The 26,720-nt window shown below is 41.6% G+C and overlaps 2 protein-coding genes across 3 annotated transcripts in view; one reads left to right on the top strand and one right to left on the bottom strand.

The window, feature by feature from the left end:
• The first annotated feature begins 1,101 nt into the window (after positions 1-1,101).
• On the top strand, positions 1,102-26,200 carry LOC123500349 (oocyte zinc finger protein XlCOF19-like). The gene is made up of 4 exons (XM_045249055.1): positions 1,102-1,301; positions 21,502-22,632; positions 22,850-23,032; positions 25,862-26,200. Exon 2 carries the CDS (start codon positions 21,524-21,526, stop codon positions 22,376-22,378), a length of 855 nt encoding a protein of 284 aa, XP_045104990.1. The 5' UTR covers positions 1,102-1,301; positions 21,502-21,523; the 3' UTR covers positions 22,379-22,632; positions 22,850-23,032; positions 25,862-26,200.
• Positions 25,084-26,720, bottom strand: part of LOC123500348 (peroxisome assembly protein 12-like) — a 41,156-nt gene continuing 39,519 nt past the window's right edge. For both annotated transcript variants that reach the window (XM_045249052.1, XM_045249054.1), the window contains exon 9: positions 25,084-26,159. The gene's annotated coding sequence lies outside the window, so the exon portion shown is untranslated. The remainder of the gene's footprint in view (positions 26,160-26,720) is intronic.

The following is a 26,720-nucleotide window of genomic DNA, read 5'->3' as shown; positions in this document are numbered from 1 at the left end:
AATAGAGGCATTAAGGGGAGACATGGGATGGAGTACCTTCAGAGAGAGGCATGTGAAGGCAACACTGAGATTCAAGGCTAGGCTAGAACGAATGAATGATGCAAGAATAGTTAGGAAGGTGTTTCTATGGAATGTTAGGAATAGCAGGTGGGGGAAGAAGTGTGTCAGGATGGTAGTGAAGAGTGGTCTGGAAACTAGTTGGGCGTTCCAGCGAGTTGAGGGAAGCATGTTGAGAGTGACTGGAGCATGATTGTTGGAAATGGAGAGGGCCCAGACTGGGATGTAAGGAAGTGGAAGAGAGATAGACAGAAGGGTGAAGTGTATTGGACTGAGCGAATGGAGGACTAGGATGGAACAAAAGAGTACTCTGGAGTGGTATAGGGAGAAAGAGGCCCCAATGTATGAAAAGTGGTATGATGGCAGCCTGGGGGGTGACCTCCTCTTCCGAGCTAGGGCACAGTGCATGAATGTGAATGCAAGGAGTTACAGATGGTCAGAGTCCCGCAGCAAAGTGTGCCAGATGTGTGACATGGGAGAGGACGAGACGGTGGAGCATGTGATGCTGGAGTGTGTGAAGTATGCCAGAGACAGAAATGAGATGATGCAAGTGGTGCTGAGGGAACTGGGGGATGCCAGGGTGGAGAAGACTGGAAGGGAATGGATGGTGTTGCTGCTGGGACTGTGTGGAGACACGAGTGAAAGGATGATAGAAGCTGTCAAGGAGTTCCTGGAGAGAATGTGGAGTGCCAGATGCAGGGATTAGTAGTATTAAGGATGGTGTCTGGTTTAGGTTCTTGCCGCCTTTTTTTTTTTTTTTTTTTTTTATCCCCTACAGGAGCTGCCGATACTAAGGCCTGCCTCAGGAGAAATTCTGGGACACCTGTAGAATCAAGATTAAGATCAAGATCAAGATCTTGTAGGAGATAAAAGAAAAAAGGCGGCAAGAATCAAAATCAAGATCAAGATCAAGATTTTTCATTTGACAATGTAAATGTAGAAAAGAATACAACCTTAAATAATTTCTGGAAAATCAGAGAAAAGAAAAGAAACGAAGAAAACTAGACAAAAAAAAAAGTAGATCGTGGAAGGAATGAGGGAGTGCCGTTGTGAAAGCATTACTTCTGAGTCCTGACCATCAGCTGGACTGTGTGACACGACACGCCGCACACCTCCTGACACAGTTATCAAGCGTTCTTCTCACCCTTTCCTCCTGCCGGCCTGCTGAGGGAGGGAGAAGGGAGAGATGTGACCAGAGGAGGCTTGGGAGGAGAGAGAGGAAGGCGACACACGGCCAGACAAAGGTAAAGAAGAGAGAGACGTGAGTGGTTGTCATTTAACCCCTTCACTACCATGACGCGTTCTCATTCATTCTGATTACTGTTTAGCGATGTTATACAGCTTCTTCATCTTATGTAGGGATTAGGATACTAAAGACCCTGCCATTAATCTTTTATCTCCATAGTTCCTTCCTAATACGGTAAGTTGATACAGTGATGCCAGCAACCCCTCAAAGTTTGGTAGGGGCCTTCCAAATATTAAGTCCACAGTGCTGAAGCTTGTCAGGCCGCGCGCCAGCAAGGAGAGTTGTGTGTGTGTTCCAGTGGTGATGATCGTGCTGCCACTGTCACGTGGAGGTCCTTGGAGGGATCTAGGGGGATGCAGCTCCCACTGCTAAAAGACATTGAGGTTAGGATAAAGATCCTATGGTGGGGTCGGGGGGATGCATCCCGCAATTAGTTTAGCCTAGAGGGGTCTGGGGGGACGCAATTCCTCTGCTAGAAGATGTTTAGGTTAGGAGAGGTGTCAAGACATGTGTCCCTGACTTTTAGCTAATTCTTCCAAATCTTTTACAGAAACTGCAGTCACAGTCACAGTGGGCTTAATAATATTGTGTTGCCCTTGCCAGTTCTCCCTCTTGCTTGTAAAAAAAAAAAAAAAGATCAGTGTAAGACCCTATGGGGGTTGTTTGATAGGTGCAGCCCCCCAGCTAGTATGGGGGCATCTGGGGGAGCACAGCCCCCCATGTTAGAAGACGTTTAAGTTAGGGTAAAGATCCTAGGGTGGGTGTGGAGGATGCAGCCCCCCTGCTAGTCTTGGGGGTCACAGCCCCTCCTGCTAGAAGACAATTAGGTTAGGTTTGGTTAGGTTAGGGTAAAGACACAAGAGAAGGTGGGGGGGTGCAGTCCTCCAGTTAGTTTTAAGCTAAGGGGTTCCATAGACTTTTTTTAGGGGGGCAAATTTTACTAAATATCTCTCTCCTCCACCCTGGCCCCCCCCAAAAAAAAAAAAGTGCAGTGCCCTCAGGGGAGTTTATTTAAGAATCGTCAAGGCGGTGCTGTTGGTACGATTCACCAGTGTGGCTACACATACATGGAATGCCATTCCTCAGTGCCCAGCAGTCCATCACACAGGTCGCTCTCCACAAAGTAGTATTTTTTTTTTATTCATCAACATTACAAACAATTTGCAACGTGTGTGAATGGGTTCAAATTACTCAGAATTAAAAGCCTTATCAGATAACAAGGGTGACAAAAGCCATGCTGGTGTTGGTGTAAGAGTACTGCAATACCAGTAATGTAAGGTTGACTTGGGTTGTTTGTTTGTTTGTTGCGTGTAGAGGTTGTGTGAGTATTTGACCAGGGTGAGAACTAACTCACTTTGGTAAATTAGCACTACTAAAGAGAAAGGATCCCGTCACTGGGCTGACAGCTGACACTTCCCCTGAAAATTCCCCGGACCTAATCCTGGGGCAGTAGTGTGACATAATGACCCCTTGAACAGCAGACAGCACTATAGTCTGTTCACATAAGTCTGAGCCGTGAAGCCGAGCCTCATTTGAAAGGAGGCTGCTGATTGGCTGGCCCCCTCTCTCACTCACCTTGTGTTGAAAGGCTGCGTCACAAATGCTTTGTGGTACATGCTTTTGTTTTATGCGTTATATCTCATCTTATACACATAACAGACAGTTTCTGTTGGTACCGTTACACTCAACAGTAAATGCAGAAGCTTTGATACTCGGGGAAAAACAATTAATAAGCAACTATAAAAAGTTTTAGCGAGTTGAAGTGGAAAACTTTTCGCGACATCTTTATAACACGGTTTACTTATCATCATATCCTTTGGATATATTTAAAGGAATGCTGTTATAAATGATTGCATTTCATAAAGAATGTCTCTGAACGGTATGCAACTTCAAAATATAGTTAAAGATAATGTAAGCGAAATAGAGAATTATTTATGGGAAAGTATGACTCACGAGGAAGGATACAGCGGAGTGCCGCCAGGGAAGACACACTACTGGTTCATCTTGATCCAGTTATAACTGGATTACGCTCCCACTGCGACCACTCCTCCGTGCCCTTCCTCGAGAGTCATACTTTCCCATAAATAATTGTGTAATTCGCTTACATTATCTTTTAATTATAATTTGGAAGTTGCATACCGTTCAGGAGACATTCTTTTATGAAATGCAATCATTTATAACAGCATTCCTTTAAATATATCCAAAGGATATGATGATAAGTAAACCGTGTTATAAAGATGTGCAAAAGTTTTCCACTTCAACTCGCTAAAACTTTTTATAGTTGCTTATTAATTGTTTTTCCCGAGTATCAAAGCTTCTGCATTTACTGTTGAGTGTAACGGTACCAACAGAAACTGTCTGTTATGTGTATAAGATGAGATATAACGCATAAAACAAAAGCATGTACCACAAAGCATTTGTGACGCAGCCTTTCAACACAAGGTGAGTGAGAGAGGGGGCCAGCCAATCAGCGGCCTCCTTTCAAATGAGGCTCGGCTTCACGGCTCAGACTTATGTGAACAGACTATAGTGTTTCTCATTTTTTGTCTTTAACCCCTTTAGTACCATGACGTGTTTCCATATGGTGACTATTTGGTGATTTTACACATCTTCAGAAACTTGTGGTGATTTAGTGAAGACTGTGGCCATTAATCTTCTGACCTCCTTCTTGATGTCAACAAAAAATCTCAAGGTAAAAATGTGGTGATTAAAATAGTGAAGACTGTGGCCATTAATCTTCTGACCTCCATAGACCCTTCTTGATGTCAACAAAATGGTCTAATCGTACACAAATCTCAAGGTAAAAATGTGCCCCAGTACTGAAGGGATTAATCAAACAATATTATTCAAAGTTAGGTTAGGACTGGTTAGCATCCCTGAGAGACGGTGACATTTTGAGGGTTTGAAGGGAGACAGGGCCCTGTTAAGCTAGGTTAGGTTAGGTGGTAATTAACTAGAAGAGGCTCACCACTGTGTTTCTTAGCCTCTCCACTACAGGCAACAGAAAAAGGCTCCTGGCGCCATATCCGGGCTGAAGGGGAGGAGATACCTGTTTCAGAGGCAGCTCTCTCTCTCTCTCTCTCTCTCTCTCTCTCTCTCTCTCTCTCTCTCTCTCTCTCTCTCTCTCTCTCTCTCTCTCTCTCTCTCTCTCTCTCTCTCTCTCTCTCTCTCTCTCTCTCTCTCTCTCTCTCTCTCTCTCTCTCTCTCTCTCTCTCTCTCTCTCTCTCTCTCTCTCTCTCTCTCTCTCTCTCTCTCTCTCTCTCTCTCTCTCTCTCTCTCTCTCTCTCTCTCTCTCTCTCTCTCTCTCTCTCTCTCTCTCTCTCTCTCTCTCTCTCTCTCTCTCTCTCTCTCTCTCTCTCTCTCTCTCACCATAGAAGTAATGATTGTGAGTGGTTTATCATAATGGGCACATACAATAAGAAATAAATCCTTTCAAATTTTACAGAAATAATGATAGTTTGTTTTCTCACGGCCATTTTCGAAAGATGACAAACGAAAGAAAACGTTTATTTATGTGGTAACCTAATCTACTGATACCATAGAAAAATGAAAAAATAAAATAGTTGTTTCCAGCGTGGCACATCAGTACTTACCCTGATATAAGAGAGTCGTACACTGTTGTAATGATGGTGAAAGTCAAGCATGCCGTTGTATCATGTACGACCTACATTCCGAGACTTCTCATACAGTGTCGGGGAAAGTAAACGTACCATCTTAGCAGAAAGCAGCCGTGACGCAACGTGCCCGTCATCGGATATGTCACCAGTGCCTCGATACATGCCATCATGTTGAAGTGGTTAACTTCTTCGATAGTGACTCAGCGATGTGTGCTCTTACCAACTCCTTCCGCTGCATCAAGGTTTTCGTGCACAGGTAACTCGATTTACACGATAGATGTGTTCCAAGAGGCATAGCGTATTTCAAAATTGGCGTAAAACAAACTTGTAATTCTCCTAAGAAATACTAGATAACAGGAGGGATGTGGGATATGGTCCAAATCGTGTATAAGCAAACAGATCGCGCTAATTTAATTCATTATAATATTTTTTCAATCTCATATTAACAAAAACCTGGAAACTAAACAGGTATAAATCAAGAGTTACCTGCACTTGTAATGTTGTGGGGTTAGCTTACATTGGTCCTTCCACCAGTAGTCACTCCTGTTTGAGTGCCATTATCATATGACCCTTGTAATTCACTCTGAATGGTCATGTCACACTCAGAGTCACTATCAGAAGGAGAACGGACACCACAAAGTGACATATGTCAATTTCACACACACACACACACACACACACTTATTGAGGAACATAAGAGTGGCGTTCGTATATTTAGATGAAGAAATGATGAAGAAAATAATTACTGCAATGATAAGACCGAGGCTTGAATATGCAACAATACAGTGGGCTCCGAACTTAAAGAAACACATAAGGAAACTAGAGAAAGTACAGAGGGCTGCAACAAAATGGTGCCTGACTTAAGAGATTTGACTTATGAAGACAGACTGAAAAGAATGCAACTTCCGACCCTGGAAAACAGAAGAGAAAGGGGAGACCTGATAGCAATATACAGAGTGATGATTGGCATGGAAAAATGGATAGGGAAGATCTGTGTATGTGGAATGAAAGAATGTCGAGAGGGCATGGGAAAAAACTAAAAATGGCCACTTATAGGAGAGATGTGAAAAAATATAGCTTCCTCATAGAAGGGTGGAAGCATGGAATAGTTTAGACGTGGAAGTGGTCAACGCAAGGAATATTCATGATTTTAAGAAAAGCTGGACATTAATAGATATGGAGACGGGACAACACGAGCATAGCTCTTTTCCGTATGTTACAATTAGGTAAATACAATTAGGTAAATACACACACACACACACACACACACACACACACACACACACACACACACACACTTGAACACATCCACTAATCAAACAAATAAACTTGTACCAGTTTATAAATTGATCAACAGAATGGACCAAGTGGATAATGAGAAACTGATCCTGAGAGAAGAATATGACATTCGAAGCACAAGATCGCATAATAAAAAGCTGAGAAGAGGAAGATGTCTGAGAGATGTTAAAAAATATAGTTTCCCGCAAAGATGTGTTGAGACGTGGAACAGTTTGAGTGAGGAAATGGTGTCAGTAGAGTGTACATAGTTTTAAAGGAAAATTGGATAAGTGTAGATATGGAGACGGGGCCACACGAGCATAAAGCCCAGGCCCTGTAAAACTACAACTAGGTAAATACACACACACACACACACACCTTTAAATTACAGACCGGTATCACTAACTAGTGTAATATGCAAGATGTGTGAAAAAGTAATAAAGAAGCAATGGATTGAGTTTCTTGAAGACAACAAAATATTATCAAATAGCCAATTTGGTTTTAGAAAAGGTCGGTCATGTGTGACAAATTTATTGAGTTTCTACTCTAGAATAGTTGATAAAGTACAAGAGAGAGAGGGATGGGTTGACTGTATTTATTTAGATCTAAAAAAGGCTTTTGATAAAGTGCCACATGAAAGATTACTATGGAAGTTAGAGGAGAAGGGTGGCTTAAAAGGAAGCACATTGAGATGGATGAAGAATTACTTAAGGGGGAGAGAAATAAGGACGATAGTTAAAGATATGAAGTCCAAGTGGAGAACAGTAGACAGCGGAGTGCCACAGGGGTCAGTATTGGCACCAATACTTTTTCTCGTATATATAAATGACATGCCAGAGGGAGTGAACAGCTACATAAATCTGTTTGCGGACGATGCGAAACTGTGCAGAGTCATTAAACAAAAAGAGGATTGTGAAATACTACAGGAAGACTTAAACAAGATCTGGAAATGGAGCAAAAAATGGGAGATGGAATTCAATGTGGACAAAAGCCATGTCATGGAAATGGGAAAAAGTGAAAGACGACCAGTGGGAATCTATAAGATGGGAGATGGAGTAGAACTAGAAAAAGTAAAAAAGGAAAAGGACTTGGGAGTGACAATGGAAGAAAATAATCAACCGGTAAGCCATATTGATAGAATTTTCAGAGAGACGTATAATTTGCTAAGGAATATTGGAGTAGCATTTCACTATATGGACAAGGAAATGATGAAGAAATTGATAAGTACTAAAATAAGACCTAGATTGGAATATGCAGGAGTTGTGTGGACTCCCCATAAAAGAAACACATAAGAAAATTAGAGAGACTACAAAAATGGCTACAAGAATGGTTCCAGAATTTAAAGGGATGACATATGAGGAGAGACTAAAGGCAATGGATCTACCAACCTTGGAGCAGAGAAGAGAGAGAGGATCTGATACAAGTTTATAAATTGATTAACGGAATGGATGAAGTGGATAATGAGAAACTGATCCTGAGAGAAGAATATGACTTTAGAAGCACAAGATCGCATAGTAAGAAACTGAGGAAGGGACGATGTCTGAGAGATGTTAAAAATTTAGTTTCCGCAAAGATGTGTTGAGACTTGGAACAGTTTGAGTGAGGAAGTGGTGTCAGCAAAGAGTGTAATTTTAAAGAAAAATTGGATAAGTGTAGATATGGAGACTGGACCACACGAGCATAAAGCCCAGGCCCTGTAAAACTACAACTAGGTAAATACACACACACACACACACACACACACACACACACACACACACACACACACACACACACACACACACACACACACACACACACACTATTACCATCACCGTCACTAGTACAATACCAGCCACAATGTCCAGGAAACACAAGGTCACTTCTCGCTTCATCATCAAAATAACAGAAGCGTCATCAGTGTGGCACCAAAATCTGCTGTGAAGTAGTCATGGACTCTGTTTGAATTTTTGTGACGTGTTACTAATGAAATGCTTCACAGGTTTCCTGAAACTCTAAATACTGTTGAACCTCAGTAACTCGGACCACGATGAGTTGGATTTTGTGAGGAGTCGGACTCTGACCAACCCAGGGACTAATGTCCGAGATGAACTGCTTGTCTTTTTTTTTCAAAAGCTTTTTTTTACTTTCCTTTATCTTGGTTTCTATTGACGTTATCAAAAATCTTATTCCAACCTAAAAATGGCATTTTAGTGTTTGTTTAAAATGATATCAAACAAAAGTCAATCAGAGTTTATACCAATTTTGTCAAAATTTTTGAAGTGTAAAAAAACATTTTTTGAGATATTTGTTCCCTAAAGATTTTTCATAATTTTGTCCCTGTTTTGCTATTTTCACACATGACTTCCTGGAGCATGATAGGATGATAATGCATCAGATCACTGCTTCTCTAGACAATATTATTCACTTGTACCTGAGTGTTGGGAAGGCGCCATCAGCAGCGTCACGGCAATCTGCTATTTTACTACTGAACACGACACTCTCTGTGTCGTTATTAGTGTGTTGAAGTGAGATAATGATACAGTGAAGTGATTATTACTGTCTTGTTCAGCTTTATACCTTTGTTGCAAAATAATCTTTTGTAATGGTGTTATTGTGAGAGTTATGTGATGTATAGTTGTGATGATGAAGGTAGTGAGAAAAAAAGTTTGAAAAGATCATAGCAGTCTTATGATAGAGAGAGGATAAAGAAGTGGGGTGTGGGGTGAGGCAAAGGTCTCGGAGAGGGAGATAACACACATGATGGAGGGGAGGTGAGGGGTTTAAGGTCCAGCTGTCAGCCACAGCTGTCTTGCAATTATACATTTATTTCTTGTTCTCGTCTCTTCTTGAAGTTTCTGATTTTATTTCTCGTCAATTTATCCCTGTAAAGAGTTATTTCTGAAAAAGTAAAGCTAAATGATGCATAACCCCTCTTGACGCCTGGCCACGCACTGAGCCACTGAGTGAGACACACACACACACACACACACACACACACACACACACACACACACACACACACACACACACACACACACACACACACACACACACACAGGAAGAACCTTTAAATTACAGACCAGTATCACTAACTAGTGTAATATGCAAGATGTGTGAAAGAATAATAAAGAAACAATGGATTGAGTTTCTTGAAGACAACAAATTATTATCAAATAGCCAATTTGGTTTTAGAAAAGGTCGGTCATGTGTAACAAATTTATTGAGTTTCTACTCTAGAATAGTTGATAAAGTACAAGAGAGAGAGGGATGGGTTGACTGTATTTATTTAGATTTAAAAAGGCATTTGATAAAGTGCCACATGAAAGATTACTATGGAAGTTAGAGGAGAAGGGTGGCTTAAAAGGAAGCACATTGAGATGGATGAAAAATTACTTGAGAAACGGAGAGAAATAAGGACGATAGTTAAAGATATGAAGTCCAAGTGGAGAACAGTAGACAGCGGAGTGCCACAGGGGTCAGTATTGGCGCCAATACTTTTTCTCGTATATATAAATGACATGCCAGAGGGAGTGAACAGCTACATAAATCTGTTTATGGACGATGCGAAACTGTGCAGAGTCATTAAACAAAAAGAGGATTGTGAAATACTACAGGAAGACTTAAACAAGATCTGGAAATGGAGCAAAAAATGGGAGATGGAATTCAATGTGGACAAAAGCCATGTCATGGAAATGGGAAAAGTGAAAGACGACCAGTGGGAATCTATAAGATGGGAGATGGAGTAGAACTAGAAAAAGTAAAAAAGGAAAAGGACTTGGGAGTGACAATGGAAGAAAATAATCAACCGGTAAGCCATATTGATAGAATTTTCAGAGAGACGTATAATTTGCTAAGGAATATTGGATTAGCATTTCACTATATGGACAAAGAAATGATGAAGAAATTGATAAGTACTAAAATAAGACCTAGATTGGAATATGCAGGAGTTGTGTGGACCCCATAAAAGAAACACATAAGAAAATTGGAGAGACTACAAAAATGGCTACAAGAATGGTTCCAGAATTTAAAGGGATGACATATGAGGAGAGACTAAAAGCTATGGATCTACCAACCTTGGAACAGAGAAGAGAGAGAGGGGATCTGATACAAGTTTATAAATTGATTAACGGAATGGATCAAGTGGATAATGAAAAACTAATCCTGAGAGAAGAATATGACATTAGAAGCACAAGATCGCATAGTAAGAAACTAAGGAAGGGAAGATGTCTGAGAGATGTTAAAAAATTTAGTTTCCCGCAAAGATGTGTTGAGACTTGGAACAGTTTGAGTGAGGAAGTGGTGTCAGCAAAGAGTGTACATAGTTTTAAAGAAAAATTGGATTGTAGATATGGAGACGGGGCCACACAAGCATAAAGCCCAGGCCCTGTAAAACTACAACTAAGTAAATACAACTAGGTAAATACACACACCAAAGGTTGAAAGTTATTAATAGAAAAATATTCGTATAAATTTTTTTTGCATGGACACAAGCATTAAGTGATACATCATGTTGTAGGGTGTGAGTCATCCTATGATGTAACACCATGACACATTTAAAGGTGGCTTCCTGATGATGGGTATTTCACTATCACAAAACAAACAACACCATCTGGTAAGTTAAGGACTGAAGGTTTCCGAGAGACAGTAATTCAAAAAATAAATTCTGCACTGCCCTAATAAACTCTGAGTTGAACTGCCCACCTACCATTTTGGGGGGAATGGGTTTGGGGGGAAGGACAGGGTTTTTTTTTTTTAATACCATGTGGGCTTTTCACGGAATTTCTGGGCTAAAGGGGATACTTTTGGGTACTATCTCAAAGCCTACCCGCAAGGAAACCGTTGCCCCGAGTGAGGAAGCCCAACCTACACTCAGACCGTGGACAGGATTCGAACCCATGCGCTTGGAGACCCCTCGTATCCCAAAGCACTGTACCACGGTGGCCCCCATTTGTATAAATTAGACATTCGCATATTTCAGAGCAACCTTTACCCTGTTAGTCTGAGGTAGCAAGGGTCAACAATATACTCATTACTTACACTCCCAGTTCTACTAATCCTGCTACACTTCTACCTCTTTCAAATCCCCCAAAGGAAAAATCAGACCAAAGCAAATGTGTTGGAATGAGTATAAACAGTTAAGATCACAACTGGGAAGAAATTCTACCATTGCTCTTGATGCTTTGAACAACTTTAATCTCTTCAGTACTGGGACGCATTTTTACCATGACTTTGTGGTGTGATTAGACGATTTTATTTACATTAGAAAGGATCTATGGAGGCCAGAAGATTAATGCACATGGTCTTCACTATTTAAATCCCCAAATAAGTTTCTGAAGCTGTATAAAATTGCCAAATAGTAAATAGAATAAATATGAAAACACGTCATGGTAGTAAAGGGGTTACTGTTGAGAACCACCAGTATCAAGCTTATGAAATCACAGTCCTGATAGAATATGAGCAGATCCATGTGGACTGCCTTAAAGAGTCTCCTGAACACTTACATTCCTACAAAAGAAGCAAGAAGGTATGCTAACCCTCTGTGGGCTCCCTCAGGTCTGCCTTGGGTATTATGATCTCTGACTCACAAATCACAGTCCTGATAGAATATGAGCAGATCCGTGTGGACTGCCTTAAAGAGTCTCCTGAACACTGACTCCTACATAAAAAGCAAGACGGTATGCCAACCCTCTGTGGGCCCCCTCAGGTCTGCCTCAGGTATCATGAACCTCTGGCAGAATGTTTGATGCAGGCGTTCTTGTCTGTCTGTGTTTTGGGATGCTCCACCTAATCCAGCTCCTCACCAGCAATTTTCTGGAACCTTCAGCAATATAGACTTTAACCCAAAGGACGAACTTTATGTTCCTTCATCTTTAGGTGGTAACTCAAGTATGGGTCCTGAGGGAATTCATGGTAAGTGTGTCAGTGACTTAGCATACTTTACTTCTGGCATGGAAACAATCTAACATACTTTACCTCTAGCATGGAAACAATCTTTGACAATTTCTATTTTTAAAAGAAGGCACCAGACAAGACCCACCACTGTCTTCCAATAGGTCTTACCGTCTAGGGTGATGTGGGTAAACACCGACCTCTTAGTTGAAAAACCTGCATAAAAATTCCATGTTGTAGGTGAGAGAATGCAAACTGATCTAAACAAGCAACACAACATGGCCCACATGCGGGATGGGCACAAATCCTCAACTCAGACATTAACCCCTTCAATACGGTGACGCCTATGTGGGCGTCATGAAGCCCCAGTAGCAAATACGGTGACGCCTACGTAGGCGTCATATTTCTTTTCTGAGCTTTCTTCAGTTCAGTTGTCCCGTATAGTGTGTTGGATACCAACTACACACGCCGTATGCTGTCCTTGCTCCTCCCACCATCCTTGTTTCCACCAATCACTAAAGATAAGCTACATGCGTCCCGTCCCGCCTTGTGTCTAAAATTACCCAATGGCATAGACTGTTCCCATCTCTCTCTCTCTCTCTCTCTCTCTCTCTCTCTCTCTCTCTCTCACCTTTCCTCCCTCCCCATCTCCTTCCTCCTCCCCTCTCCTCGAAAGATAAGTTACATGCGTCCCGCCTTGTAACATTCGTGAAAACACACACACACACACACACACACACATAGGCAATCATTCAGGCAAAACAACTTTACTATTTATACATATGGGTACAAAATATGATTTATAGTGGGCCTTTCGGCAACTAATGGGGCCCGCAGATGGCAGCTGCGTTGCCCCGCGCTACAGCAAGGCTGATGCGTTGCCGCAGCCAACCTGTCTCTCGAGGCTCCCCGCTGCGTTGGGTGATTCTTCTACCAATATCATCCAGTAAGTTACTGAAGCCACACACACACACACACACACACACACGGCCCGGTAGCTCAGTGGTTAGAGCGCTGGCTTCACAAGCCAGATGACCGGCGTTCGATTCCCCGGCCGGGTGAAGATATTTGGGTGTGTCTCCTTTCACGTGTAGCCCCTGTTCACCTAGCAGTGAGTAGGTATGGGATGTAAATCGAGGAGTTGTGACCTTGTTGTCCCGGTGTGTGGTGTGTGCCTGGTCTCAGGCCTATCCGAAGATCGGAAACAATGAGCTCTGAGCTCGTTCCGTAGGGTAACGTCTGGCTGTCTCGTCAGAGACTGCAGCAGATCAAACAGTGAAAGTGAAACACACACACACACACAAATACAAAAACAAATTTTCTAATCTCTCTCTCTCTCTCTCTCTCTCTCTCTCTCTCTCTCTCTCTCTCTCTCTCTCTCTCTCTCCTCTCCCTTCGTTTCCCTCTCCTTACCTCCCTCCCCTCTTCCTCTCAAAGATAAGCTACATGCGTCCCGCTTGTGTCTAAAATATTAGCAAATGTCACTCTCTCTCTCTCTCTCTCTCTCTCTCTCTCTCTCTCTCTCTCTCTCTCTCTCTCTCTCTCTCTCTCTCTCTCTCTCTCTCTCTCTCTCTCTCTCTCTCCGAAGAGAGAAGCGTCCACTCCTCTTCGAAGGCGATATAGTGACTAAAAAATAGCAGCATAATACACAAAGACAAGTATGACAAACTTGCACGAGTTTCCCGCGCTCGGGCGCGCGGCACTACCACCCGTATATCATACAGGCGGGCTTTTTTAACATCCGGCGCGAAGGGGTGGGTGTTCCCTCACCGCCCTAGGTGTGGGGGAACACCAACTTGTATATCTGAAGCTCGTAAGACAAAAAAGTAGTTTTTTGCACTTAAAATCAACATATATGATAACCTGAGCCACCTTCCATCATTATTAAGTGATGAGAGGAAAGATGAGCACTTCAAAAATATCATTTATTGGACAAAACAAAATTAACTTCAGACAAAAATCATACTAAAAACCTGTCCGGGGAAAAAAGATAAAGAATTTTGAAGAGCTATTTGTACCAGAGAGGGAAGTTTGAACATCTTAAAGTATATTTGAAGAACTTATAGAGTAATTACATACAAATACTTTAGTCTGTAGGCAACTGCACTCCTCGATGTACATGTTGACAGCAAGTAAAGGCCCCCCCCTTTACAGGATACCTTCACACTGTCTTGGCTCGACAGATGCTTCATCCAAAGTGGCAGGGAAGGCAAAGAAAGGTGTCACTGGTGGAAGATGACTTCATGCGGAGGAAAGAAAGATGCACCAGTTCACCACCAATATTTATTTGCTAATACACATAACCAGTCACTTTTTGTTATGCTTTTCCAAATATTTCAAAACATTCAAAATTTCAAGGATTGGTGTTTCCTGGTATATTTTTTGTTGGTGTTTCCCTTCACCATATATTTTTTTCACAACGGTGCCATGACATCCACTTCAAAAGGACTCCCTTCACTTCACTCACAAGCATGTCAATGTGGCTAAATATTGTAATGAAACTTAACTTAAAATAATCACGTCACATTCACCGACATTCAACATTACACGAGAACCCTGAAAATATTATCAGACATCCAAAAATAAATTTTTGTCCTGTAAACACAGACTGCGTGTTAACGGAAGCCTGTTGCTCATATGTTGTTCAGTGAGGACTGGCACTGTGTTGGTGGTGAGTGGTGGCGCAAAATTTACAATGCTTATCGTGCCAGAGCAACTGGTTGGCGTTTCCCTGGGTCGGTTTTATTCATATCACCGTGTGTGGTGTAAGATGTTTAAAAGACTGATTGTTAACCAACTTTATCTTGACAGTAACTTCATTTCTAATAACCAGTTTGGGTTTTGTAAGAATAGCTCTGTTGAAGACCAACTACAGTGGTACCTTGGAGTATGAATGCTTTTGAGTACGAACAACTTGGATTACGATTTTTTTTTTTTTTTTTTTTTTTTTTTTTTTGCATTGGAGGACGAACTTTGCTTTGGAGTGTGAACAATAACAAACACGGGTAATAGATTGCGCGCAGCACTGTGCAATCAGCTGACTGCATGCTGGGGCACCACGCTGCCTCACTGCCTCAGGTGTGTTGTTTGCAGTTGTTTGCTTGTTGTTGTTTTGTAGTGCCGGGGATAATAATATTAAGTGTTTTTAGTTATTAAGATCATTGCCTAGCGTAGCAGCACACATGGTCACGAGACGTACAGACAGACGTATGGAAGGTTCTAGAAGATCTCAGGGAAAGAGAGAGTATTCAACTGATGAATTAAAAGCCTTAACTCTTATAGCCCGTCAGGCTTGATCGTGGCTCTTACATTAGAGCCTTTCAGGCATGATCTTGGCGCTTTTCAGAAGCAGCGCTCCTTTATGCCGCACAGTTTGTTTATGCTTGAGGCTACCTATCATATATCAGGGCCTGTCATTGGCCCATTGTTTTCAAGGTGGTGGACACTTAGCCAATCATGTATCAGCTTTTACAAGGATATGTTTGTGTAGGTGTGAGGGCGCCAAGCGTGAGGATGGTGAGAGCACTTATGTCAGTACGCTGTGTTTTATCATTTTTATGTATTTCTTGGTGAGATATAAGATATACATGAATTTCCGTGGATAAGTAAGCAGTTCAGAAACATATTATGATGCATGACAATATTGGAATTGTTATTGGTTTAGATAAGAGTGTAGTGCTGGCTTGATGGAGTCAGCTGAGGAGGGTGTGTTGACGCTGGGTCATGGTCAAGACGGCCCCTGACCATGATGGCCCTCCACAACGGCCCCCACAGCCCCATGTTTACCACGACGGCCCCACACTACAGACCACGGCGGCCTCAGTTTCTTTTTTACTCATAAGGTGGTTTTAAATTATACTTGTTAATAGAGCATCTTATACTAAGACAGATTGTATTAATAAATCAGTCACTCCCCACTCCCCCATCCCTCCCCATCCTTCCTCACCCAGTGATAGGTAGTGTACCACGTAGTAGTGTACAGGAGTGCTTACTTTTAGTCACTGCAATAATGTTATGGTGTAATGTTTATCAATAAATTGCATAGTTGTTGATACAATCTGTCTTAAATGTAAGATTGCAAAACATTCTATTAAAACATTCAGTATTTAGCCAAGTGGCACCTCCGGCTGCTGCAGTGAGCCAGCCACCAACATTCGTCATCACCTCATAAGAAACACAAATTTTAAAATCATCTTACGGGTAAACAAAACCTTAAAATGCATATGTGCATATAACATTTTCTGTTTAAAAATGCCTGTTCTCTCACCTCTTTCAGTATTTACGGAAAGTCGTGTTACACCCTAGATACATATATGCACCATATGCGCAAGGTACAGTACACCGGCGTACCAATACATTATGGTTTTTAACGCTCCATACTACAAAACACTATCTCAGGAACGCTGAGTTGCCATCTGCGGTTAACGTGTTAACATAATGAAAGAAATAAGAGGTAAATAACCTAAAATTTGGTGTGGGGTTGTCATGGTAAACACGGGCCGTCGGGGAGGGCTGTTGTGGTCCGGGGCCGTCTTGACCAGGAAACGCTGATGCTTGTTCCTGACCACGAAGAAGTTGAATTTTCACATTACAATTTGCTTACTTCCCTGATTTGTTTTCCTTAATGAATGCAGCATATCAAAGAAAAACTCATTGGCTTATATAAGAGTGTGTGGTGCTGGCTTGATGGAGTCACATGAGGAGGATGTGGTGAGGCTTGCTTCTGACCAAGAGAAGTTGAATTTTCATTATATTACATTTTGGTTACTTTCCTGCTTTATTTTCCTATCTTTTATAGTTATAGCATAATAATAGTAGTAGTAGTATATAGTAATAGTATGCAAAAAGTAAGAAATTAGGTGGAAAATTGAATTTTTTTGGTCTTAGGAGGTGGTTTGGAATGAATTATAATTCCTTCCATAAGAATACATGTATTTTGAGGCTTTGGAGTAAGAACAAAATTTTGAATGGATTAAGTTTGTATTCCAATGCACCACTGTATGTATTGCTAACTTACGATGCCATAAACTAACGGCTAAATTCTGGATATGTTTGTGATCTTATCTTACTTGATTTGAAGAAAGTATTCAACATGGTCAACCTTCAGGTGTTAATGGCTAAACTGTCCTCATTAGGTATTGGACAACTTATTGGGTTGGATTATTGATGCTTTAACTTGTCGATCTATGAGTGTTTCAGTATCAGCAGTCTCCAGTTCTCAGGAGACAGTACTAAGTGGAGTTCCCCAGGAATCTGTACTTGATCCTTTACTTTTCTTATATTTGTTAAATATTGTCCCTTATTCTTTCCACATTAATGGATCACAGTACAGTGCAACAGCATATTAACAACATTGTTTCCACAGCTCAGTCCTGAGGCCTCTCAATCAATGCTTCCAAATGTGTGGTTATTTGTTTCCAGTGTGGCACAACAGACTGGAACCTTCTTGGCCCTTACTCTGCTTATTCTGACTATTGTGTCAATAACATGAATCAAATTTACTGCCTCGCACTGATCTAGGTGTCATAAAATCACATGACTTGTTCCAACTATCACTTGAGATGGCAACAAGGGGTCATAGATTTAGGGTGGTCCAGTGGTTCCCTGCTGTTGATTGCAGAGCTAGATTTTTCAGTAATGAAATTGTATCCATGGAGTTCTCTTCCTGATGCTGAGATACACGGCAGGAGAGAGGTGGCAAGATGGGAGGTCCAGCAGTGATGTGTGGAGTTAAAGACCTCTGTGTTGAGCTGAGGAAGAGAAGACTGAGATTGTTAAGACAGGTGTGAAGGGTAAAGGGAGTGGTGTTGAGGGAGCTGGAGGAGGTGAGGGTTGGAGGCTGACGGCTGATGAAAGGCCAAGGAAAGATGGAGGGAGAGGTGTTGAGGGAGCTGGAGGAGGTGAGGGTTGGAGGCTGACAGCTGATGAAAGGCCAAGGAAGGGTGGAGGGAGGGGTGTTGAGGGAGCTAGAGGAGGTGAGGGTTGGAGGCTGATGGCTGATGAAAGGCCAAGGAAGGGTGGAGGGAGTGTGTGATGGAGGATATGAATATGTTGGAAATAGAACATATGGCACAGTATTGACACTTGTGGAAAGCAATCATCGCTGGTCCTAAATGAGAAAATGTGAATGTTAAATGAAAATGATGATGATGATGATGATGCAGTTGTAAAAACTTGAATCACTCGACAGTTTCAAATCTGCATTACATACTCAACTATCCAGTGTGCTGTGTGATTTTCTGGACTAGGGTAAAGTGTCCAATAGGTACGAAAAAAAAAAACATTGAAAATTCCCTTCCTGTGATTGTAGTCTTCCTTCAGATTTGAGAGGCTTGTCCTGCTTAGAGTGATGATTTGCAGGAATGGCTGTAGTTTTATGTGGTGCAGTGTTTGTAAATATTGTTACTCATTGTTGAGAGAAATATGCTTCAAATCAGTGTGTGCCCACTTGTCCACTGTGTCCAGTGTGTACGCAGGTGGTCCAGTAGGAACTCTTGGCCTTTCAACTCAAACACTGTGATAGCAGAGTGCTTCCTTTCTACCTGTGATCTACTTCATTCAGTGCTCTACTAAACTGTTATACAAGTATCACTTGAGACTTGACATATACAACACAGATTTTTTTAAGGATTTTTCAAGGGAACAAAATTTCAACAGTTTTTTTTCTATGTTCTTTTCTATGATAATTGTGTGTGATATACACATGAGTTTGGTGTGTCCTTAATGTAAGATACAGCCTTGTTATAAGTGAGTAAATACAAAGATCAGCACAAGAATGCCTGTAAACATTAAGGAAATGCCTCCTGGGCGAAAAAACTTTATTTTTAGTGACTAGTGACGACAAGGAACACCTGCCGCCTCTAACTTGAGTCAATACATTGTGACTGATTCTGATGGATGATGCACAGGCCACCACATTTAGTGCATGACACACAGTTTCTGGTTGGTTGGTGGCAGAGTTGTCAGGTTAGGCCTTAAAAGGCCAATTTGACCTTTAAGAGGAATGTTGGCCTTCAAAAATTTAGGTCTACAGGCCAATGATTTTGGCCTTTTCTTGGCCTTCTCTGTTGCTCAAGATAGTAAGCATATATAAACTGTTGTCCTCCCAATATCATTGTATTATAAGTTAATGCAAGAAAATGGGTTTCAAAATTATCTTGACACAAATCCTGCAAATATCACACATACACTGTTCATGTTGGTATTGATTTAGTATGTGTATGTTGGTGGTGGCATGGATCATGATGACAATGCTAAGTCCTCCTCATGCGTGCCGCTTCAGTGTGTTGTGTAGTGTCATGACTCACCTGTGTGTTGATGGTGGCATGGATCATGATGGCACTGGGAAGTCTTCCTCATGCTTGCCGCTTCAGTGTGTTGTCTAGTGTCACGACTCATGACAAACAGGATTTTGTTGAAATGCTTCAAGTGCATTTCTAGCAAGACAACAGCCTAGCCTTGTCCATGTGGGCCACCATTTAGTATACAGTAAACTTGATTTTGCAAAATACAGGGAATCTTTGCAATTCGACGGGGTTAGGGCAGTTTTTCATTTGTTGAATCAGCGTTTATTTGAATCGTGAAGCAATTTTTCCCATAAGATACTTAAGAATTAGGCGGGATAGGGACCAACCTCCAGCTTAGACCCCCTCAAAACATCACTATTACCTCTAGAAAACACTAACTTAGACTAAATCAGTACTATTAAAGGCTTCATTTATATCTAACTTTTTTTTATTAAACACATTAGGGAGCTGTACAGTACATTGCTGGAAATAAAAACACTTGCATGATGCAGCGGTCTGGCGGTACTTGTCCCTGTTCTTCCAAATTGTTGATACTGTTGATCCAGGGACACACATTTGCGCTGCAACGACACTGTGAGCTATACCTGCCTCACACTTTCTTATAAGCTCAAGCTTATCTTTGAAAGGCAGGAAATTGTGCTTGTTAGGGCTGGGGCTGGAGGTGGCTTTCTGTCGTCTTGAGTCAGACTAAATGCATGTTTTCATCTAGCGTCAATTTTTAATCAAATTAAGATCTATGGTTTCTAATTAACACTTATAATAAAATTAATTTTCTTGTTAATTGGAATGATGCTATAATCTCAAATCAATAGAATCTTGATAAGTAGATGTAAATATATTTGTATATATATATTTTTTGTCCTAGCCTAATAGTGGAAAGTAGTACAGTTGTTTGTTTACATTTGTCTGGGACTGCGACGTTCCAAGGCTTCTCTTCCAAGGAACAACTGGCCAAGATGAGCAGCTCTGTTGTTTATGAGCAGACAAAGCTGTCTGAAGAGTTCCTCATAGGGAGCATTAAGGGCCAAAAATAGCAACAAAAAAATAGCAATGGCTTGCTTGAGGTGAAAGGGCCGCCATGTTTTTTTACAGTTGACAAACGCAACAAAGGCAGAAGCGAGCTTGTGTGTGACGACCAGCATCGATGAACGTTGACAGAAAAAGTTAATGGACAAGTGTTAGTGTGACGCCGCCTTGAGCAACGCACAAGGCAGCGTTGCTTTACACTTCCACCTGGCAGGATGGCAGTGAAGTTGGGGTGGCGGTGGATTTAACCCCTTCAGTACTGGGACGCATTTTTACCATTGTTTTTTTTTTGGTGTGATTAGATTATTTAATTTACATTAGGAAGGGTCTATGGAGGTCAGAAGATTAATGGTCCAGAGTCTTTGTTATTTAAATCCCCACATGAGTTTCTGAAGCTGTATAAAATTACCTCATAGTAACCAGAATGAATATGAAGAGGTGTCATGGTACTGAAGGGGTTAACCAGATGGGTAGTGTGCGAGGTATGAATGTAGAATTGACAAGTCAGTCGGTTGAACCTTCAAGATTGGGTATTAATTAACCAAGTTCAAATTGGCAATAATTTGAACTGCGAATGGTCAAATCACAAGGATCCCCTGTATAGTAAGATGACTTGGAGTTTTGGCTCTATCTGGCTCATTATTGATCTTTGTCATTATTAAGCCTGATAAGTAGGTCATTAGTTTTCTGACAGTTTCAGAAGAAATTGACTCCTTTTCATCCCTGCGGTAAAGGCAGCCTTGGAATGTCATATCTTCTACTATTTTTTATGCCAGCTGCTCTTCTGGGCTTGTTAACTGCATACCTCCCTTCCCTCATCCCTACTCTGTCCACCTTGCTAATGCAAGAGCCAACCAGGACCCTCAATCATTCATCCTTTTCAGTAGTACACTCTGGGACTCCCTGCCTGCTTCAGTGTTTCCACCTTCCTGTTACTTGAAGACAGAGGTTCCAAAACACTTGTCCTCTAAAGTTTGGTTTTACTCTTTGGCATTCACAGAGGAGTCTGGTACTCAGGTGGGCCTTTAATTTCCTCAGAATTATTGCTGTTGGTCCTAGCCAGTGGCTCTCAGTGTCCTCACCATTACTGTTGTTGCAGGTGTCCAGGCCAGGTGCTCGACATGGCTCCCTCCAGCTGGCTTCCCAGAGGGATCCTGCAGGATTGTTCGTGGTGTGTTGTGCCAGGAGCAGTGCTGCAGTGGAGGGGTGAGGCCAGGCAGCAGCAGCAGCAGTCTGCCTCAGGTGTGGGGAGGTCCAGGCATGGTGGCAAGAATGACCTGGAGGCAGGCAGCTCCACCCATAGAGGAGAGAGAAAGTTTGTGTGTCAGCAATGTGATAAAACTTTTAAATCCAGAGAAGGGCTTAGACAACACACCCTGACACACAGTGGTGTTAGAAATTATGAGTGTCTGGAATGTGGAATGCAATTCATCACAAAGGTTAACCTCACCACACACATCTTGACACACAGTGGTGTTAGAAATTATGAGTGTCTGAAATGTGGAAAGAAATTCACCACAAAGGGTAGCCTCACTACACACACCCTGAGACACAGTGGTTGGAATTATGAGTGTCTGGAATGTGAAAAGAAATTCACTACAAAGGGTAACCTCAACAGACACACCCTGACACACAGTGGTGTTAGAAATTATGAGTGTGGAGAGTGTGGAAGGAAATTCACCACAAAGGGTAGTCTCACCATACACATCATGACACACAGTGGTATTAGAAATTATGAGTGTCTGGAATGTGGCAAGAAATTCATCACAAAGGCTAACCTCACCACACACACCCTGACACACAGTGGTGTTAGAAATTATGAGTGTGGGAAGTGTGGCAAAAAATTTCTTACCATTAGTAGTCTTGACAGACATGTCTTCAGACACACTGGCTTGAGGGAGTTCAAGTGTGATGTTTGTGGCAAGTGTTTCAAGACTAAGAGTGACATTGCCCGGCATGTGAAGATCCACTTTTGAGGTGGTGTGTTGTGTGGACCGGTGGGGCCACACTCATGCCTGTTGAAGTATTTGGTGGTGGTGGTGGGCAGTGTGTTTCTTCTTTTTTCTCTCCTGTTGCCTCCTCCTGACCTTGGCCTGACCTTCCAGCCTTTCCTCCTCAGCACAGCCAGGTGAAGCACGCCTTCAGTGGGAACCGGTCTCCCGAGGGTGTCACCAAGGCTCTCCATCTCCAGCAGGACATGGGGGGGTCAAGATGGCAGGCAAGCAAGCAAGTAAGTAAGTAAGTGGAAGTAAGAGTGAAAACATAAGTGTTGGAGGTGATTGTAGTAGTAATACCTTATTCCATTACCTAACCTGGCAGTGCAAGTACCATGTCAGAATCAAAACTAAGGACATTGTCAGTCACTGTGGTACTAGATACACCTTTTAAAAGACAGGCAGGTAGACAGACAGACCACCACTTATGGTACTTAACCATCACCATTACAGGCATGGAGGTGTGAGGCTGCAGTGGTGAGAAAACCATGCATGTGGCTGGCTGGCTGTGAAGATCCTAAAGGACTGTGGTGGTGGTGGTGACTGTGAGAGAAAGGACATGGAGGTGAAGGTCAGCATTTCAGTGTGTGCAGTGTGTCCTGTCAATGTGGGCTTGCTGCTGCTGCACTGACACAGGTGAGGCATGCAGCTGTTCTCTGTTCACTGTTCACTGGCAAACCATGTATCACTCACTCACTTGCTGGATGGACAGAGCTTATGTTGCTTATGTCCCTTACTCTCTCACTTTTTGTATTCCTTAAGGCCCATACACACTTTGCATCATGATGCACACAGTGTTGCACTGGTGTGTTGAACGGCAGCTTCAACACAAGGCTGCATCAGGAGCATTGTGGGGCTCCTCTAATTTTTTTTTTTTTTTTTATGGCCTATGGTGCTTGTAGGTTCACTTGAAGAGTATGGGAAGCGCTGTTCAGCTTCCACCCGTTAGCGGCGCAGGCAATTTTGTTTATTGTAGTGCCCAAGTGCATCTTTGGTGTAAGGCAATTACACCTCCATCTAGAACCTGGGTATCATGGTGACATGTAGGTAACTTTAAACCTCTCGGCAAATGACAAAGTTTCAGGGCAGCTCATGGTGGGATTCAAACCCATGCATGGACGTCTGCCCAATCCCACACTCGCCACCTAATCCACTATGCCACCGCGTGCTTAGTGATGCACCAGAGTTCAGAGCGGGAGGATGCAAAGCTCCCTGTCAGAGGTTGGTGAGAAAGTCATTGTTTGAATGCTTGCGTGAGTCCATGCTGCTGCTGCTGCTGCTGCACTGACAAGGTGAGGCATGCACCACACAGCACCACTACACGCCGTCACACATATACTGGTGACTGGCACGCTGCAATGGTGAGCTGGCCATGTGTAGGAGGGAATAGTGGTTTTTATTTTTGACAACCATTGTAGCCTGTCTAGTGTTAAGTAAAAGATTTTGATTTTTTGTATTTTTAATGCTGTGTATATTATATATTCTTTTTTTTTTTTTTAATGCTTACAGAAGACTTCATAGGATACTTTGATGGTAGTGATTTGTATTATTGTTTCAGCACAGTTTTTTTTTTGTGTGTGTGTGAATGTCTTACAACACCAGCAAGAGTCTGTCTGTCTGTTTGTCTCCTTCTCCCTCTCTTCCAGGTTCATATCTCTTTTTATTCATATATCTATCCTTAAATTCAGTACGTTCCCTTTTCTTATCATAATCTCCTCCACTGCCACCTGCAATCTCATTTTCACTTTCATTAGTCTTTTTTCCCTTTCACTAAACCTTCCCAACCTAATCACTTTCCTCCACTTCCTGGTCTAACTCCTGTGTGCTGTCCTGGACTTGTTTGATAATGGTTTTGGCCAATTCTCTCTCTTCTCGCTCTCTCATGAACTTGTTTGGATTTTTTTCCTTCATCCCAAAAATTCAGAAACATTTCCTCTTATCCACTGTATCCCTCACTAGATCTTCCTTCTCCTTAACCCCTTCAGTACTAGGACACGTTTTCATATTCATTCTTGTTACTATTTGGTGATTTTATACAGCTTCAGAAACTTATGTTGGGATTAAGATAGTAAAGACAGCGGCCATTAAGCTTTTGATCTCTACAAATATTCCCTAATGCAAATAAAATAGTCTAATCATACCCAAAAATCAAGGTAAAAATATGTCTCAGTACTGAGGGGGTTAATTACTTGTATAACAGCATCTTTTGTCTTTTCTTGTATTTGTTTCCTTAATACCTCTGAAAACTTAACTTTCTTTCCTGTTCAGTTTCCAGACATTTCATTATTCCGATTTGCTTTCACCCATTCCACTCTCCACTTTATCCTCCCCTTCCTGTAGTTTGTTCTGTAGGCTCCTTAACCCCTTCAGTACTGAGATGCATTTTTACCTGGAGTTTTGGGTACAATTAGACCATTTCATTGATATCAGATAGGGTCTATGGATGTTAGAGGATCAATAGCCACAGTCTTCACTATTTTAATCCCCACATAAGTTTCTGAAGCTGTATAAAATCACCAAATAGTAACCAGAATGAATATGGAAACACGTCATAGTACTGAAGGGGTTAAGGATTCTTCATAGTTGCAACATGTAGCCTTTAGTGTGTCGTTTTGTTTTTCTATCTCTTGCATCTCCTCCTTCATCTCTTGATTCTCTCTTACTTTCTCACATTCCTCTAATTTCACTTTTAGTTCAGTGTTTTCTTTTATTGTCTTGTTTTTCCATCATACTTGACATCACCTTCATGTATCTTATCTCCCTTTCCATGTTTATCAGCCTCTTCATGTTACCTTTCCTCTCTAAATCCAGAAAATTCCTAGTTTGGGTTATTATTACCCAGTCTCTTCAAGCCAACTGGTATTTCGATAAGCACAAAACATGGCATTTGTTTTGATCCCGTATGTCTGGCAGCGCTATCTAGTTCCTTCCTTCTCTTCCTCTATTTTCTATTCTATACGGTACCCAAATCTTGCTCATTTTGGAGACAGGTGAATCCTATGGCCCCCTAGCCCCATGTACATGTGGTCTAGATCAATGCAGGTTCCAACGCCTGCTGTAATGCTTCTCTTGGGGGCTGTTTTCACACAAGGCTCGCTCTCTCTTTCTCTCTCTGTGTGTGTGTGTATTTACCTAGTTGTAGTTTTACAGGGCCTGGGCTTTATGCTCGTGTGGCCCCGTCTCCATATCTACACTTATCCAATCTTACTTTAAAAGTATGCACACTCGTTGCAGACACTACTTCTTCATTCAAACTGTTCCACGTCTCAACACATCTTTTCAGGAAACTATGCTTTTTAATATCTCTTACACATCTTCCCTTCCTCAGCTTCTTACTATGCGATCTTGTGCTTCGACTGGCATATTCTTCTCTCAGGATCAGATACTCATTGTCCACTTGGTCCATTCCATTTATCAATTTGTGTGTGTGTAAGGTAACTCTCTACCAGCTCTTCTTGTCCACAGCATGACAGCATCCACTACAGCTCAGCCAAGAGGGAAGGAGGGAGTGTTCTGCATTCACCACACCACCACAGCAGCAGTAATGGTGGTGGTGGCTGCATCTCACCACCAGCTGTGTTGTGAAGCTGCTAACAGTTCAGTGGTGGTGTGTGTTCCTCGGGCAGTTGTTGCACTGTGTGGTTTCTTGGTGGTTGCAGTAGTGATGTGTCATCACCAGTGCTCACTCACGATTTGGTCACTGCTTGTGTGGCTTAGAAATGGGTCTTCTTTCAGTGGTGGTGGTGGTGGTCAGACTCATTGACTGAAAATAAAAATTAAATAAATGAAAGAAAAGTGCAAATGATGAAAATCAAATTAAAATAAAAGAAAGGAAGAAAAAACGAAAATAAAAAAGAAATCAGCTTACTTTATTTTTTCTTTTCTACTTTCTTTACTTACAAATAAATAAAATTAATATACTTGTTTTTTTACTTACTAATGAAAATTAAAAACAACATTTTTTACCTAGTAAGAATATATATATATATATATATATATATATATATATATATATATATATATATATATATATATATATATATATATATATATTTTTTTTTTTTTTTTTTTTTTTTTTTTTTAACTCGAGGGAAAACTGCCAGGGACAAAATATTAGAACTACAGGTTCCCTAAAAAAAACTGAAAGAGTTTGCCAAAAGCCAGGGACAAATGTCTTCAAACTTCCCTCTTAAAAGAAGTCAAGTTGTAGGAAGATGGAAATACAGAAGCAGGCAGGGAGTTCCAGAGTTTACCAGTGAAAGGTATGTATTAGAGAGAGGGACACAATAGGGATGTGAGGAAGAAGAAAGCCTTGTGAAGCGAG

The sequence above is a fragment of the Portunus trituberculatus genome, unplaced genomic scaffold (genome assembly GCF_017591435.1).
Source record: "Portunus trituberculatus isolate SZX2019 unplaced genomic scaffold, ASM1759143v1 PGA_scaffold_205__4_contigs__length_1045770, whole genome shotgun sequence".
Classification (NCBI taxonomy): domain Eukaryota; kingdom Metazoa; phylum Arthropoda; class Malacostraca; order Decapoda; family Portunidae; genus Portunus; species Portunus trituberculatus.
This window is presented reverse-complemented; position numbering and strand designations above follow the sequence as displayed.